We start from the raw sequence: 19,324 nt of genomic DNA, 5'->3' as shown, positions 1-19,324 counted from the left end.
CAACCATCAAAAAGAATAAAATCTTGCCATTTGCAACAATGTGGATGGAACTAAGAGTATTATGCTAAGAGAAATAAGTCAAAGAAAGACAAATACCATATGATTTCACTCATGTGGAATTTAAGCAACAAAACAGATGAATATAGGGGAAGGAAAAAAAAAGAGAGGGGGGGCAAACCATAAGAGACTCTCAACTATAGAGAACAAACTGAAGGTTGATGGAGGGAGGTGGGTGAGGGATGGACTAGATGCATGATGGGTATTAAAGAGGGCACTTGTGATGAGCACTGGGTGTTACATGTAAGTGATGAATCACTAAATTCTACTCCTGAAACCAATATTACACTACATGTTAACTAACTAGAATTTAAATAAAAACTTGAAACATGAAAAATAAAATAAATAAAATTATTTCCTTAATTACAATAATTTCTGTTCCCCTGCCCGAGCCTCCTTTAGAAAGAAAACACAAGGTGAACTAATATTATATAAAACCTGATATGTATAAAGTTTGTTAGATTTTAGACTGAATTTAAGGATAAAAAAGCACTATATGCATTGTTTTATACTCTTGAGATAAATGTGAAAAATAAACCATAAACATAAATTATGTAGTGTTACAAAGAAAATAATATTTTAATATCTGTAAAAACATCATAATATTTAAAAAAATGTTCTGGCCAATTTGCATTAAAGGAAACATCTGAAAGAAATTCCTTTGGCCCTTTGTAAATTACATAGTGACTTGTCATTCAGATTCTTATTCAGCTTATCTAAAACTTTTACACTATTCCAAATAGGAAGAAGGTGTAGATTTTTTTGACCAGTCTCTAAAGTTCTAGACTTACATAGTTATAGGGTCCCAGGATATGCCCAAGTAAGAAATTCCATCTACATGGCCTTATCCTTCCTACATTTATTACAAGAGATGTTTTGAAACATCAGCCCATCTTACAGAAAATGGAAGGATTATATCCATTATCCTAGTACAAGGCTAACTATCCTTTGAACTATAATCACTCCTACTGAGCAGCCTCAACACAGCACTTTAACCTTAAGCTTCAGGTACAAGAAAAAAAATTTTATCACTGAATTTGGGAAATGTATACATCATCAGTTCCACAATCAATCATTACTGATATTCCTCAACATGACAACGGGGTTACATCCCTGGTAAACCCATCATAAGTTTAAAATACCATCATGTGAAAATGCATTTTAATACACCTAAGCTACTGAACATCATAGCTTAACCTGGCCTACCTTAAATTAGCCTACAGTTGGGCAAAATCATCTGACACAAAGCCTGTTTTATAATAAAATGTTGAATATCTCATGTAAATTTGTTGAATACTGTACTGAAAGTGAAAAACAGAAGGGTTGTCTGGGTACAAAACAGTTGTGTTATCGGTTGTTTACCCTCATGATTGAGTGGCTGACTGGAAGCTGCGATTCAATGCCAGCATCATGAAAGAGCATCTTACCACATATTATTAGCCTGGGAAAAGTTCCAAATTCAAAATTTCAAGTACAGTTTCTACTGAATGTATGTATCACTTTCACACCACCGTAAAGTCGAAAAATCCTAAATTGAATCAATGTAAATCACGGTCCATCTGTATTTCTATCATTACAAATTGTAACTGATTTTTCCAAGGAAATTTATTTAAATAATCTAAAGGATATTTCATAGGAAATTAAGATGAAAAACAAAAGACTCTGGCAAAGAGTGTTTTCAAAATCATGGCACAGAATTGTTTTATAATAGACTCTTGCCAGGCAACTCGCTGAGTGTGACTTACCAGCTGGCGATCACACACTGAGCACCTAGGCTGGACAGAAGAGCTGTCATTCCTTTACCAAGGCCAGTACCTCCCCCAGTGAGAAACGCCACTTTTCCTTGAAAACTATTAGGCGGCAGCATGGCTTTTTGAAGGGGTAGGAAGAATTTAGACCAAAAAGCTTCATTGTTTTGATACAGTATTTTTGTTCCATAACTGAAAAACTGAAAGGGAAAAAAAGATTAATTGAAATTTTCATAAATGCATTTCCACAAAATAGTTGAATTTCAAAAAACTTACTCTTGAATTTATTATTAATCAAATTCTTGGGTTAAAAACTCACTGTAAACATATCGGTATTGTATTTAATCAATTATGACTCTTTTTGTCCTGGAATGTTAAGTAACATAGTGGAATGGTTAAAAGCATGGTCTTTGGGGCAAGATTACATAGGACAGAATTATCTCATTAGTTGTATAACCTTCAGCAAGTGATTTAACCTCTTTGTGCCTCAGTTTCTTCTATAAATGGAGACAATAAAAGAACCTAACTCATAGGACACTGTAAGCATCACAGGAGTAAATATAAGTAAAATACCAAGTCCATTGTTTAGTATATGCCAAGCACTTTATAAATGCTAGTATTATTATTTACAGGGGTTCTGCTTAAATTTAACTTTAAAAAGCACCAACATAGCAAGGAAACAGTGAACAAAACTAAAAGGCAGCCTATGTAATGGGAGAAGACATTTGCAAATGTCTTATGAGATAAAGGGCTAGTATCCAAAATCTATAAAGAACTTAAGAAACTCAACACACAAAAAATAAAAAACCCATCAAGAAATGGGCAAAGACATGAACAGGTATTTCTCCAAAGAAGACAAACAAATGGCTAACAGACACATGAAAAAATGCCCAACATCACTCTGCATCAAGGAAATACAAATCAAAACCACAATGAGATACCACCTCACACTGGCCAGAATGGCTAAAATTAACAACTCTGGAAACAACAGATGTTGGCGAGGATGTGGAAAAAGGGGAATCCTCTTACACTCTTGATGGGAATGGACTCTGATGCAGCCAATCTAGAAAACAGTATGGAGGTTAAAAACAGAGCTACCCTATGACCCAGCAATTACACTACTATGTATTTATCCAAAGGATACCAAAATAGTGATATGAAGGGACACATGCACCCCAATGTTTATAGCAGCAATGTCCACAAAAGCCAAACTATGGAAAGAGCCCAGATGTCCATTAACAGATGAATGGATAAAGAAGAGATGGTATATATACACAATGGAATATTACTCAGCCATCAAAAAGAATGAAATCTTGCCATTTGCAATGATGCCGATGGAACTAGAGGGTATTATGCTAAGTGAAATAAGTCAGTCAGAGAAAGACAAATACCACATGATTTCACTCATATGTGGAATTTGAGAAACAAAATAGATGAACATAGGGGAAGGGAAGGAAAAATAAGATGAAAATTGAGAGGGAGGCAAACCATAAGAGATGCGGAACTCTAGGAAACAAACTGAAGGACTGAAGGTTGCTGGATGGAAGGTGGGTGGGGGGAAGGAATAATTGGGAGATGGGCATTAAGGAGGGCACTTGATGTAATGAGCACTGGGTGTTACATGCAACTGATAAATCACTAAATTCTACCTCTGAAACTAATAAAAAAATAAAAAATAAAAAAAGATCCTAGTTGAAAGATGCACTCTGAAAAAAAAGATGCAAAAAAAATAACATAAAGCATATTCATCTTTTAACAAGAATAATTTGGATAAAAATCACATTCCATTTTTGAATCACTGAAAAAATTATTAAAATTTCCTCATAAGGTTTATTAAATCAAATGCCTCTTCCTATGTTATCTTCTGGATAATAAATTTAGAACAGATAATTATTTGTTACATTTGAAATGGAAAAATAACAACATTTTACACTAAAAATATTTGTATTGCCCTATCTTATGTCTTACAATTCACATTCTCACATTACTTGTGAAAACCACTGCCATTCTCTCACATTTAATTATAAAAACAAACTTTAAGTGTTGAACATAACAAACAATAAAGAGCTAATTTCATTAAGTGCTTACCATATGTCAGAATTTGATATCAAATCAGTTCATCTTCACCACCCTATGAAATAGATATTATTTTTACACCTCACTGGACAGGAGGGACCTAGAGAAGTTAAAAATATTGCCCAAGTCACAAAACCAAGATTCAAATGTGGTCTGACAGGCTCCAGAGCCCTCCCTCATCGGCATCTTATATATTTCCTCACTACTCACTGAACTCCCACAGAGCTTAATGATCACACCAAAGAGGCACATGATATTCCCCATCAGGTCATGGTTGGAAATTAAAACTCCAGAATCTATCATTTCCTGCTAGAATATTCCTGTAAGCTAAGCGGGCTGCCATCAGTTGGTTTAGGATATCTAGAAATTTAGCCTAAAGAAACAACTGGTAATGTGGTCAATGATTTAGGATAAGGCTGTTTATCAACTGGAAATTACACAAGAAAATGCATATGATACAATGTTATATGGGGAAAAAGTATACATGTCCTTAACTATAAATAAAAATATATGCTTGGAAAAAAGACTAACAAAAAAACAGTAAGTAGTAGATTCAATATTTACCATGTGCAAAGGTCTACTAAAGACTTTCAATGTATTACCTCACAACAATCCTATAAGGTAAATTCTATTGTTATCCCCAATTTATAGATGAAAAAGCTGAAACATAGAAAAGTCAAGTAACTAACTTTTAAAGACAAATAGTAAGTAGAAAAGACGACTCAAATCCAAGATGTGTCTGACTTCAGAGTCCATCCACTACTTTCCTTACACAGTTATCATCTCTAGACGATGAGATTATGGATGATTATTTTTGCTTTTTGTTTGGTTGGTGTTTAGTATTTTCAAAATCTTTTCAATAAGTATGATTTGCTTTTATAATCAGGAAAAAGTGTTGTTGAAAGACAGAATTTGAAAACATGTATAAAATAATTGGTAAAGATAAATTTGTAAGTCTGTTTATGTTCCATGCTGGTCATTGTAGTTCCTTTAGCTTCATGTTGACAAAGCATTTTCTTTTTGTATCCTTTTGCCAAAGCATAATAATCCAAGCAACCTACAATAATAATCTTTCTCTACATAAATGGCAGTTTTACTTAAGGCTGCCACCACCTCCAGGACTATTACATTAAGATGATGAATCAGGAAATTTGCACAAGTAGGCTGGTGAGTTTGTCATTTTCCATTATGGATGGATGAAATAATGATGAAATGTTTCATTCCAAAAATGAAAAAAATGTGTTCTAATTGTTCAAGGCTCTAAAATGAATTTTTATTTATTTAGTGTTGATTTGTATAGGGAATATGATGTGGTGCTTTATGAAAGATAAATTAAGTAAATAAATAAAATATTTGCATATACATTTTTTTGTTTATCTTAAAACATTTTCCCAACCTCCCCAATAATAGAAGAAAGAATATAGAGGCAAAAATATAATCACTTTGATAATAATTCTTAGTATCTAAAGGTATTAGGTTACTACATAGCACAGGCTTACCTGTTGTATTTTATTTGATCTAAACAATACTGATTTCTCCCACCAAACCAAAAGTGAAGAAATTGATATGCTATTTTAATTCATATTACCTTCTGATAATTCATAGCATATATGCTATTAAAAATTAAATTCAATCCATCTGTTTGCCTAAAAACAAGTTGTTCATTTCAATATTAAGACACATAGGTATGCACAGACCTCACAGAATCATGTTTTATTCGGTCTCCTACTTCTACAAAGAAGGATCCTGAATAACCTGAAATAGCATTTTGGCCTTTTTGAGTCATAAAAAGTGGATACAAAATAGACTTTTAAGTTTTCAAATCTTGCTTTGTATTTTTTCTAGAAGTAAGTTGTCTTCTGAAAATAAATATCTTTCATATCAAGATTGATTTCTCTGGACATCTTTATTTTTTTATTTTTATTTAAATTCAAGTTAGTTAACATGTAGTGTATTATTAGTTTCAGGGGTAGAATTTGGTGATTCATCAGTTCCATGAAACACCCATTGCTCATTACATCAAGTTCCCTCTGTAATGCCCATCACCCAGTTACCCCAACCCCCCAACCCACCTCCTCTCTAGCAACCCTCAGTTTGTTCCCTATAGCTGAGTCTCTTTTATGGTTTGCCTCTCTGTTTTTATCTCATTTTATTTTTCCTTCCTTCCGCTATGTTCATCTGTTTTGTTTCTTAAATTCCACATATGAGTGAAATTATACGGTATTTGTCTTTCTCTGGACAGCTTTAAAATCTAAAATTCTTAAAACTCTCTAACGTCTTTGATTTTGGCAAACAAATTTACTTATCAGAAGTTCTAAAATCTCCCCTCCCCCCAAAAAACCCAGCTATCATCTGCCTTCTGCTCCATACTCATGACTCTCCCACATCATATAAACAGTATCTTCCTCCTTCATGTGATCCTAAATGATAGCATCTAAACTAATGAAAAGTGATTATACTTCTAATCCTCAGAATGGCAATTCTTTTAAGAGTCTTGACTGTCTCTTCCCTAGAGGATGAAGACTATATAGCATTGAGATTTAATCTTAAATTACCTAAGTATCTTGGCTGGTCTCGAATGCTAGAATAAACGCCTACAATAAAGGCAGATTGGTGATCCAAGCCAGATGTTTTGTTAGGCCTGCCCAGTGTTTTAAAATTTTTGAGCCAAAATTTGGATACCGGGAGAATTCAGATAAAAATCAGAAGCTCTAGCAACACTTAGGTCCAGCTTCTAATAAGACTGAGTTAATGCGGGCGCCTGAGTGGCTCAGATGGTTAAGCGTCTGCCTTCGGCTCAGGTCATGATCCCAGGGTCCTGGAATCGAGTCCCGCATCGGGCTCCCTGCTCCTTGGGAGCCTGCTTCTCTCTCTCTCTCTCTCTGTCTCTCATGAATAAATAAATAAAATCTTTAAAAAAAAAAAGACTGAGTTAATGCCCCCTTGACACAACACCTGAGCTCCAACCAGTCCCCACACACACAGGTAAAGTGAACCCTTTTCACTGGGCAACCACTGTCATTTATAGGGCCATCCAGAACTTGAGGCATTTGAGTACATGACTCCTCATCTAAATAAAACCCAAGAATCCAATACACAATAGAAAGGGGAAAAATGATTTTTCTTTTTTTTTATACCAATGTAAAAATAATCGTTTAATGTTCTAGGTATACTATTAAGAAAACTGAGTTTCAAATCTGTAAAAATCATTATTAACAGACCCTCACACAGAATTTGTGGAGCTAAGGAAGGTAATATTTAAATAACTCTTAGAAATTTTACCATGATTGTCACCATTACTAATTGACTGGGCCTCCACATTAAAATCCCATACCTCAAAAACACTGATGTCCATGGGGTGCTGGATTGCTCAATTGGTTAAGCATTTGCCTTCAGCTCAGGTCATAATCTCGGGATCCTGGGATCGAGCTCCACCTCAGGTTCCCTGTTGAGCAGGGAGTCTGCTTCTCCCTCTCCCCCTGCCCCTCCTCCCCACTCCTGCTCTCTCTTCCTCTCTCTCTCAAATAATCTTAAAAATAAATAAACAACAACACTGATGTCCTCCAGAGTCAAAAATACAAAAATTAAACTCTTTAGCATGACATTCAAGTAGAAAAGTCAACCTACCTTCAACCTACATTCCTGACCCTACTTCTAACCAGTTCCACCACTCAGAAGTATACTCCAATACCTACCAACCCCGCAGCACTCCTGAAACTTGCAAAACTTTCTTCTGGCCTTTGCTCCTGATTTATCATCTGCCTGAACTGCCCCCACTTCATTTGTCAACCTAACAGAACCAGCCTTCAAAACCAAGCCAAAGTGTCAAAAACTGTTGACACTTTTGAACATGTGTCTGTTAAAAATGGGCCAAATGAATCCCTCCCTCCAGCAGGATCTCAGTTTTCTGCACCAGACTGTGAGCACCCAGGAAGACAGAACAGTCTCCATTCATTACTATAATAGGGTTTCTAACACCAATTAGACATTCAGTAAATGCTTGTTTTATTGCCTGTAACCTGACTGGCCAGACTCCAAAGCCATCAAAAGTACACAAGTGCAGACAAGTAGAGTCTTATGGAGCTATGGCTACAAATCCAGCTCTCTGTCTCATCAAGTTGAAATAGTCACTTCCAATGACTCTAAATTATGCCATCTTAAAAATTAGTTTAACCCCCCCAAATCCAAATCTATTGATATATGAATATTAACAAGTTATTTGCAAATAGAAAAACTGGGCAAAGGCCTTAAAAAGATAGTCCACATGCAAAAAATACAACCATATTTGTAACTGGGTGAATGTAATTAAAGAAGGTATCATTTTTCTCTCACAAGATTGGTAAGGTTCAAAATTTCATAATACATAATACAAAAAATAGCTTATTAAAGTCACTCTTAAAATCTGTTGATAGGAGTTGGGGCAACTTCTTTGGAGGCCAATTTGTAACATATATCAAAATATTATCCAAAATATACACACCGTTTAACCCAGCAGCTCCACATTTAGGAATTAATCCGACAGATATATTCATTCATTTGGGTGGGAGGGAAAAGCTATGTTCAAAGATATTCACTAAGATGAAAATGAAATTAACAATTCTATTCACAATCACATCAATGGGAATAAAATGCCTACTAATAAATGTAATGAAAGTATAAGATTTATAAACTAAAAGCTCATAAGAGATTAAAGAGGACCTAAATAAATAAAAAGACACCCTGTGTTCATGGATTGGAAAACTTAATTTTGTTAAAATGGCAATACTCCCCAAACTGATTTACAGATTCAATGCAATTCCTATCAAAATTCCCAGTTGGCTTTTTGCAAGTTGACGAGCATATCTCAAAATTCATTTCTAGGGACTCAGAAATGCAAGGGATGCAGAATAGTCAAACATATAATATACAAAAGCATTGTTTGTAATCAAAAAGACTAGAAAACAATCTATCAGCATTTCAATAGCAGATATACCTAACCAATTAGGGTACAACCATATAACAAAATACTGTGTATCTTTTAATAGAATATATTCTATTCTAATAACAATATATGGTTATTCAATCACTCAACAAATATTTGTTGAATACCAACAATGCAAGGCATTACATGTTAAGGAAAATAATCCAAGGTAGGGAAATATATATAAAATGTTCCCATTTGTGTGGTGTCTCTTAATGAAAATATTTTCATACATATGTTGACGTATGAACAAAAATTGTTGGAAGGATCCACAAAAAACTATTCATAGCACTAATCTCTTGGGAGAGGGACTTTCTGTACAGTCACTACATATCCTTTTGTATTGTGTAGTGTTGGATAGGTTCACAAATTAGTTTTTTATTAAAAATAGTTAACATAGGGGCACCTGCATGTCTCAGTCAGTTGAGTGTCCAACTCTTGGTTTCAGCTCAGGTCATGATCTTGGGGTTGTGGGATCAAGAGCCCAGCATAGGGCTCCCCACTCAGCGGGAGTCTGCTTCCCCTCTGCCCCCCCACCCCCCTTGTACACTCTCTCTCTCTCTCTCTCTCTCTCTCAAATAAGCAAATATTTTTAAAAAACTAGTTACCACAAAATCAAATCATATATGCAAGCACACAATATAATAAGGGTATAGAGGAAAACAAAGTTACAGCAAGAACACTAGCATATGATCACTGTTAGAAGAATGTTATTTAAAGTGTAAGTACTATATATTCCACACTTATATGTGAGCTATACTTCTAAGGAAAATGAAACATGACATATCTATTTTTGTGGGGTTTCTAAGTACCTGTTAGTTTAGGTTAACATGAATATTTTTTAAGAATAAATTTATCCTGGGCGCCTGGGTGGCTCAGTTGGTTGAGCGACTGCCTTCGGCTCGGGTCATGATCCTGGAGTCCCGGGATCGAGTCCCGCATCGGGCTTCCTGCTCAGCGGGGAGTCTGCTTCTCCCTCTGACCCTCTTCCCTCTCGTGCTTTCTATCTCTCGTTCTCTCTCTCTCTCAAATAAATAAATAAAATCTTTAAAAAAAAAAAAAGAATAAATTTATCCTGGGCGCCTGGGTGGCTCAGTTGGTTGGGCGACTGCCTTCGGCTCAGGTCATGACCCTGGAGTCCCGGGATCGAGTCCCGCATCGGGCTCCCTGCTCAGCGGGGAGTCTGCTTCTCCCTCTGACGCTCTCCCCTCTCATGCTCTCTCTCTATCTCATTCTCTCTCTCAAATAAATAAATAAAATCTTTAAAAAAAAAAAAAGAATAAATTTATCCTGACTCAAATTCACAGGATAAGAGCTTTGCAGACTGGGCCTTGACTGTCATATAAAAATGTCAGCTTGGTAAAGACCTGACAACCTTATTTTTCAAAGGATGACTTTGAAAAATGGGTATTTTTGCATTCTCAATGCAACTCGATAGTCTGTGCACACAGTAAGCCTCCAGTAACTACTCCCCAATGTATTTTGTCCAGTTGTTAGAAGGCACATGTCTGTGCCTTGCATGCACTTTTCAATGTCTAGACCACTACCACTTCAGCACAGTGGAGGTGGCTCTTAGCTGGAACCATCTGGAAATACAAGAGGGAGCTGGGCAGGATGCTCTACTTGATGCTCCAGCACAGAAACAGTGCTGCAGAATGAAGAATTGTCCCGCCCACGAATACCAATAGCAATCCTACAGACTGTAAAAGAACTGAAGAGCCCAAACTCTACCCACACCTATGGCTTGCCACAGGCCATGTTGTACTCAAGCTCTCTGCATGTGTGGATTGCTTGAGTACCTCTACCCTCTCCTTCACTTAAAGCAGGGCACTGCACAGAGGCCACTGATATTCTAAGCTTCTGCAGTTCACAGATCTCATTGCCACAGCAACTTGAAGGTAAGGCTGAGCAAATATAAAAGAAAGTAAGCTGGACTCCAAGCTGCAGTGGCTAGGCTGAATTATGTAGTTGTTGCCCGTAGCAAGACAGAAATTACATTTTTAAGTAATGATACACCTTATAGCAATGAACATGAGTCTTTGAAAAAGTAGTTGCTCTGAGCTTCAGGGTATATTTCCCATTTTTATTACAGTTCTTACCTGCCTGCAGTTAGATGTGGACCAAACAGATGCTTCACGAATACTTCCCAATAAAGGGAGATGAAATCAAGGAGATAAATTAGCAGGCAGTTTGAAATTTTGAACTGGGGTCTTCACTCCTGCTTACCTCTCATTTGAGTAAACTCACTGATGCCCATCACATTAGTCATAACTAACATGACTATCTTTTCTGAGCCAAAAAAATAACACCCCTGTTCTTAAAAAGGCTTTGTTTTGGTTTGGGAATTTGCATATATGAAAAAATATTAGAGATAAACATATTATGATTTGGTATGGAGTTAACTCATTTATCTATTTTTAACAAGTTTTTAAGGAGCATCTCCTATGCCCTAGGCACTCTTCTAGGAAATGGCAATACAGCAGTGAGCAAAACAGATACAATATTCTACTTGAGAGATTATTTTTAGAGGGTGGGGATAAATTAAACAAAATATATACTTAGCATATTAAAAGCTAATAAACGCTGTGGGGAAACATATGTGTTTAGAGGGCTACTCTATACTGTTCTGCATGCTATGTTGAGAAGGAATGTAGGAGGTAAGGTTGGAAGCAGGAATGATGCTTCTGTAGCAGGCCAGGCAAGAGGTAATGATGGCTTAGACCTGGATGCCATCATCAGAAGGGGTAGGAAGTTAGCAAACGAAATTACTTCCTGGTAGGAAGGGCCCCAAAAATGAGGAGATAATAAATTATCACTGTACTTAATATTGTCTGGTCCAATTATTTCTTGCCTCAAAGCCAACCTCAGCACATGTTGACCTATTTCACCAAAGGCAGATAAGAGGCCCCCCACTTTCCTGAAAACATCAAGTCCATTCAGCTGAGAGAGACTTCTCCACCTCTCTCCCTTACACCTCAGTATTCTGTTACTCTTTGCATTGCCTTTGTGTTTTAGAAAGTAAGATTTAACTCTGAGCTAAAAGGAAACAGAGACCAGTCAGACAGGTGTTGGTCTAGGGTTGAAGTAACGAGGGCAGGAGAAATAAAGACAACACTTTCCACACAAATTTAAAATGTAGTCCAGCCTGAATTCAGAAGCCAACCAGCTGGAAGTGGTGAGCAAGAAGGGAGAGTTGACATGGCTACTTGTTGGGTGCTGCTATAAATGACAGGATTGACATAGGAAGAGCCAAGTTGGAGGATTGAAGACATTGAGTTTTGTATTAGAGACGCCATACCTGCAACACCTGTGGGACATTCAGGTGAACACACCTAACCTGCGGTTGGAAATACAGTTTTGGAGCACAGAAAATAACTCAGGGCTAAATGTAAACGGCAACATTATTCAATAATTGCCAAAGCCTGCAGTTCTACCACTGATGCAATGCAGCGTGGGTGTTTCTCCAGACTGGAAGGGACCAAAGTATAGTTGTCCCATTACTCTTAACTTACTTATATTTACCCAGGCATTTCTTTTTTTGTTGTTATGTTAATCACCATACATTACATCATTAGTTTTTGATACAGTGTTCCATGATTCATTGTTTGCGTATAACACCCAGTGCTCCATTCAGTACATGCCCTCTTTAATACCCATCACCAGGCTAACCCACCCCCCACACCACCCCCCTCTAGAACCCTCAGTTTGTTTTCAGAGTCCATGGTCTCTCATGGTTCGTCTCCGATTCCACCCCTTCATTTTTCCCTTCCTGCTATCTTCTTTTTTTTTTTAACATATAATGTATTATTTGTTTCAGATGTACAGGTCTGTGATTCATCAGTCTTACACAATTCACAGCGCTCACCGTAGCACATACCCCCCCAATGTCTATCACCCAGCCACCCCATCCCTCCCACCCCCCACCACTCCAGGAAACAAACTGAAGGTTACCCAGGCATTTCTGATTCCAAGGTGAATCATCACCTCAGGGAGAGAACAGCATAGGATAGCTGAGAATGCTAATCATTTTCTACCTGGAATTTTCTTTAAAACAAAGGGTTGCCAAACCTTGACGGAATGCCTTTTATTATGGGCTGTAGACAACCCTAACTTTAGAAATTCCCTCCCCTTTTGATGTGTTTTATAATGATCTTTGTGTAGATGTACATATTTTTTAATATTCTAAAATCAGCTTTATAGTTTTGGGAGGAAGTTTGTTTTGAAATTTCTTCACATGCATATTTGAGCTCTGAAACCACCATTCATCTATGGGACTCCCTCTAGTGACTCCTTCAAGGCCTCTTTCTCTTCGCCTGATACATCCAATTCATCTCCAGTCCCACATATTTTACCTCCCAGTCGGTATCTTTCCTCTCTATCCACCACTTGACTTCACAGGTCCGTATCTCCTGTCACCCACAAATACAGAGGTCATACTTTGTCATCTCTTGTCTCTGGCCTCCAGTGTCTCCCCTCTCCAGCCCGTCTGCGATGCTGCCCTCCAGAATACTGCAAATCTGCTCATGCTACTTTTCACCTTAAGATCGATCTATAGCTCCCTGGTAGCTGCATGAAGTCGATTCCTTAGCTTCACACAGCATGTCAAGTCCTTGTGACTTGACTCTTGTCCATCTCTCCAGCCTCTTTTCCCTCTGCTTTACCCCCTTGAAATCTGCACTCAGGAAAACAAAATACACAGGGTTCCCCAAACATAAACTGTTTCCTACCTTCCTATCTATACCAAATCGATCCCCACATTACTCAACATTCATCATTCAAAGGTAGTTCTAAGAGTTCCGATGCCTTCCCTAACACTCCCAGACAGAATTAACATTCTTATCTCCATCCCTGTAACCAGTACCCCTGGTAAGTGCCCTCTCTCAGTGGCATGGCCCTTAGCTTAAGGGCCAAAGACAGAAATCTGGGCTTAATTTCAGAGTACATCCAAACCACAAAGTCCAGTTTGTCTTAGTCCTACATAGCTCTAATGCTGCCCATAGTACAGACTCCTATCACTTTTGACTTCCCGTCTCCCTATCTCAAGTCTTACCTGGTAATATTACTTCCCTGCTCACAATTGTGATGGTGCTATATCACCTCAATATGGCCCAATCTTCCTAATTGCCAAGGCCTCTCAATTTACCTCCTAAGTATCACTTTCACTTGACTTTGAGTTTCTCTGCATCTACAGCCATTCCTTATCTGAGGCCACCATGAAGAGAGGAATACCCAGATCTGATTACATGCCTCTGTTTTTACCCCCACTCCCATGCTGTCAGGACAAAGCTCTCACTCTTTAATGTGGCACACTGGCTGCTCATTAGCTTCATTAGCCTCTCCCCACCTGCCTCCCTACCCTCTACCTATACACTTTAGCCTGGCCCTTTACACAAGCCACTCTCCCACCTAGTACTTTCTCAATATTCCTCCCCTCAGCTAACTCCTGTTCATCCTTCAGGTCTCAGCCTAGATGTGTACCCCAAAATATATTCCATAAAAATTGTACACTCCTCCCACTGGGAGTGGGAAATGCTTCTTCCCCAGTCCTGACGTTTCCTTCCCAGAGGGGAGCTCAGTTAGTGTAAGTCCGGGCTTCTTTCCACACCCTTAGTTTCCTGGTCTCCAGAGATAGTTTATCTGACTGGTACATTTTGAGACAATAATTGGGCACGAGTAGGCCTTCAGCCTTCCTCCTCTTGAGAGTTAGCTGCCCTCAGAGAGCAATTCTACTGTCCTTCTGAGGCAGCAAGTCTGCCTAATTCAGAAAGTCCAGTTAACAGGGCCAGTTGGCTCTCACATGGAATGGTAATACGTGATACTTTGGCCTCTATCTTTACTCTTTGTTTTCCAAACTGGAGAAGAGAGATGCTTTATTTTTGGACCTCTTCTGAGATCAAGAACACTCATCATAATACTTACCATATTATACCATAATGTCATTCTATTATAAGCTTCCCGAGAGCAGGAATCAGCTCTTTCTCATCCTCATATCCCTAGTACCCTGCCTAGCACATAGTAAATGCCCAGTTTGCCATATGAGTGAGTGAAGCCCACCATGCCCTGACCCCAGCAACCTCTCCAGTCTCATCTCCATTGCACTCTTCTCTGACCCTGTATTTTAAACTCCACAATATTAACTTTTTTTTTTTTTTTTTTTAGAAATAGGCTATGCTCCGTCACTTCTTGATATATGCTATTCCTTAGGTCTAGATCATATTTGAGGCCCCATATATTCCAAGTCCTCCTTTAAAAGTCAGCCCTGGAAGCCACCTCCTCCATGAAGCCTTCCCTGCCTCCTCCAGGCACACACCATTTTGTTTATATATGCATTCTAACGTACCTCTGCATTTTCAGAGTACTCATATCCTGTGTGACCTACTAGACTACCGTTTTTCAGACATTTATGTATTCTATAAAGCAGAGCAAAAAATACACTTTATATTGCAACACAGTACACACATTCATTCATGTAACAGGTATTTATTACATGTTTACTCTATGCTAGGCACTCTTTTAGGCCCAGAAATACAGCAGTGAACAAAGAGGATATAAATCCTTGCCTCCAAGAAGCTTCTATTCTGGAATTTTAGGTTGGGTACAGAAAGATTTCTTAAGCTTTTCAGATAGGAAAGCTCAGAAAGAAAGAAAACTCAAAACACACAAGGAAAAAAAAATCCACTGGCCTTCCATTTTTCCCTGACAATATTCAGTGTTAGAAGACAATGAAAACAATGTTGATTCAGTTCTAAGGGGAAAACAAACATAATCCATCCAAGCAAAATTATGCCTATGCACCCATCCTTTTTACCAGCACAGACACCTGGAATGATGTTCACCAAGTGTCAAGACTGGTTATTTCTGGGTGGCCAGTTTAGGGTCTTGTGTTACTTTTTTTTAACCATATTACCTGAATTCATATTAGTCAGGTATCATTTTTATAAAAATCCTAAAGTTATTATAATCTCTTGATAAAAACAAAAGGAAAGGAAGTATGGCAGTGTGCATCACAGACATTAATAATTAATCCACAAAAGGAAGAATGGGAAATTAAAAAAAAAAAAACAGGTTTCACAAAGTAAACTTAACCTTACTACATGAGATGAATTCTGGTATTTCATACTCTATTCTATTTTTCTTAAAGGCATTTTGCTCCACAAAATTGATTTCCATGTCCACTCATGATTATCCATAGCTTGAAAAATATATATGAGGCTTAACGATAGTACAGATACCTTTTCAACCAAGTTATCTCCAAAGAATGCCCAACATTTAATAGGCACTTAGTTAGCATTTCCTGATAAACAACTTAATGTGTGCACATTTTCCCAAGAGCAACTTGAGAGCAGAGGTCATTTTTTTTTCCATCTTTGCAACCCCAGGGCCGGGCACAGAGCCAGTTTGCAAAAACTGTTTTATAATGATCTTTGTGGAGATCAAAATAAATGTTTGTTGCACTGAATTGAGGCCTACTAGCTAAACAGCACAATTTTAATATAACACTTCATAAATATGATGTTTAACAAATGAAACATTTCTCTTGGTTCTTGGTAACAAATATCCTCAAATTAGGAGTTTTAATTATAATAACTAGTATTTGCCCACAAAAACAGGATGTTCCCTGGAACAACCTCCCACTTCACAGATGTGAAAATGCTTCTCCCAGGAATTCAAACCCAAGGCTGCATGTGCCAGGAAAACAAAACACACCAAAAGGCGCCTTTGCTGGCTCTGAACCCTGATCCTCAAAACTTCTATTTTTCTTAAGCAAAAGAATTTCAAAATTGTCAGATTACAGTTAATTTTTAAATGAGTTCATTTTCTCCCTCTCATACTGTACTGTCTAATAGTGTCAGAAGAGTTGGGGTATGGTCTGTGTGACCCTATTACTACAGTCCTAATGATTTGTTGAGGGGTAGGGGAGACGATGACCTCTGAAGGCTCTTCTACCTCACAGAGCTGTTGTACACAGAGAAAGTTCGAGAAGAAGCCAGAAAACACAGGTTTCTTTCACAATGACTTATAACCAAAATCTTTACAGGAAAACAGTATCAACAAAACCTTAGTGTTGAACAAATACCACTTTTTCAAAGAAAGTTCTCTTACTTGAGAGACTTATCCATACTATTTCCTCATGTTCACATTTGTAACTACTGTCTTCGGTTTTCAAAAAGAACACCATGGCTGCCCATTCTGTTGGACTAAAAAAGGGTTTTTTTTCATGGCTGGCAGAATAATTTCTACCCGGCTAAGGAAATTGAACTTTTTGGTTTAGTTTAGTTTATTAAGATTTTTTAATTTGCTTGGGGGAAGGGACTGTCTTGGATATTACTGTTTTCTGTATCTTCCTTTCTCTTTCTTATCCTCTCCAGCTGTCTTCATTTGCATTATTTATTTAGACTCTGGGTCCAGTGGACATACATAAGTTGACAAAACGAAAAGTGGCCTCTCCCAAAGCATGGGGGAGATAGAGGCGGAAGCCAGCCTAAGATACAACTCTCCCAGCTTTATCTCTAGGAAGGGGAGTCTAGACAGCTGGGTTTGGGTTTTTTTCTTATAAAAATTAAGTGAATATGTTTGTATTATATGTTTAATTTGCACCACTAACACCTGAATGGATTTTCCTCATAAAACAAGGACTCATATGAGGATATAAGGCCAGTGCTCCCTCCGGACCCCACTCCCACCCCAGTTCCTCTCCCACCCCTCAAAGGGCCAACGTGTGCAGTGTCCTCCAGTCTTTCTACCTATTTACACACAATTTTGAAGCTTCCAGGGACATGAAAACTTTGAGAGCCACACCATGCACTTCACACACACTTTCTCTGACAGCAGAATGTGACTTTGCTCCTTCTTAACCCCAATCCTCCGGCTCCCACTTCCCTCGCGGGTCCCCGCGCCCCCGGAATCCCCTGTCCTGGCTCCCCGCATCCCGGGGTCGAATCTTCGCTGTGCGCGCCCCCGGGCGCCGTCCCAGAGACCCGTACGGGCAGGGCGCTCGCTGGGGGCGAGCCGGGCCCTCAGTCCCTCCAGCGTCGCCTTACCCGCCGAGAACCGTGGCCCCGAACAAGGAAGACCCGGCCTAGCAGCGCCATCTTGGACCTCCAGGACTTGGTCTGGGAAACACGCAGGGCTCAGGGGGCGGGGCCGGGTTACGGAGCCGGGGCAGACCCGGGCCGGGCCGTGGAGCGGGGGCGGGGCCGGAGCCGGGGCGGGGGCTGAGCGGGAGCGCGATCGGGGCTCCGGGGCGAGGGCCTGGCCCAGGCGGGGGCCGATCGGGGGCGGGATCGGGGCCGGGCCGGGCCGGGGACGGGGGAAGGGGGCGGGGGCGGGGCCTAGCGGGCGCGGGAAGCTCGGCCGGGCCAGGCGGGCGCGAGGCGCTGGGGCGGAAAGGGGAGCGGGGAGCAGGGGGCGGGGCCAGAGCGGAGGCGGGGCCGGGGCTGGGACCCGGAGAGGGGAGCTGGGGTGGCCCGGAGCTGGAGCAGAGAGAGGGGAGCCGGGGCGGCTCTCAGTGACTGCGACGCCCCGCGCCCCGTATCTCTAGTCTAATTCGTGGTTGGTGTGGCGCCGAATCATACATCATCAGAGTAGTAACATCTTGGATTTAAAACTCAGCCTCCCTTGTCCAGGGGCGAAGCGCTTGAAATCTAACAAAACGTGCAGCTTCTGGGCGGCTTTGACTTTCCGCGGGACACGCTGCCCCCTATCGCCCAGAGGCAGCTGAGCTTTGACCTAGGGTCCCACCTTTGCTTTTCTCGCAAAGGGAGTAATACACAGGTTAGAAGCCAAGGCGTGCCTTTAGTACATCATTCTCCATCTTAATGTCAGGTACCTGTTGACGTGCTGCATAAACTCAGATCACATTTTCTTCCTCACTTCTAAAATGTGACTTTTCATACCTGACTCAGCATTATTGTGACGATTGAAAGAGGATGGATGTGAAGCCCCAAGCTCAGGCTGATGATAGGTGACAGTGAGAGTTTACAAAGTGGTGAGAAAGAAGAACATAAAGCAGACATTCAGAACCTGGCCTGGCACTCACAGGTAGTCCATGCTAATCTCCTTTTAAATATAAAGCATCTCACAGAATACCAACCTCACCACTTGACTCCGAGATCAGAAGGTGAGACAAAGCAAGCCAACTTTATAACTTTGTCTAAGCACAAAGAGAAGATCACGGTTGTTACCCACCAAAATACCTGTCTCGTGGCTAAAATGAGTGACTACTTCTTTACCAATTACAGCTTTTACTTCATTCTAGTATCCCTTCACTCCAGATAAAATTTATCTTCCTTCCAGATCCACTCCAGATCTTCCTTCATAAATTGCCCTTGCTTTCTGACAGCATCCAACCTAGGGTGAACCGCCTACTTCCTTACACCATCTCTTTAGTCGTCCAACCAAAGTCCAAATCCTGTAACAGGTTTCTAACACCCTTTTACTTAGACACACCATGGTAAACTATGGTGTCCTTCCTTGCTGCAAA

General features: G+C 39.5%; 1 protein-coding gene across 1 annotated transcript in view; it reads right to left on the bottom strand.

Annotated features, from left to right (window-relative positions):
• DECR1 (2,4-dienoyl-CoA reductase 1) overlaps positions 1-18,017 on the bottom strand; it is a 43,442-nt gene extending 25,425 nt beyond the window's left edge. The window contains 2 exon segments of the mRNA XM_073892948.1: positions 1,803-2,005; positions 17,883-18,017. Of these exon segments, the coding sequence (XP_073749049.1) occupies positions 1,803-2,005; positions 17,883-17,933 (254 nt within the window). The 5' untranslated portion in view covers positions 17,934-18,017.
• Positions 18,018-19,324: the final 1,307 nt, after the last annotated feature.

The sequence above is a fragment of the Callorhinus ursinus genome, unplaced genomic scaffold (assembly GCF_003265705.2).
Source record: "Callorhinus ursinus isolate GAN/ISIS: 27379988/994484 unplaced genomic scaffold, GSC_fseal_2.0 scaffold5, whole genome shotgun sequence".
Classification (NCBI taxonomy): Eukaryota; Metazoa; Chordata; class Mammalia; order Carnivora; family Otariidae; genus Callorhinus; species Callorhinus ursinus.
This window is presented reverse-complemented; position numbering and strand designations above follow the sequence as displayed.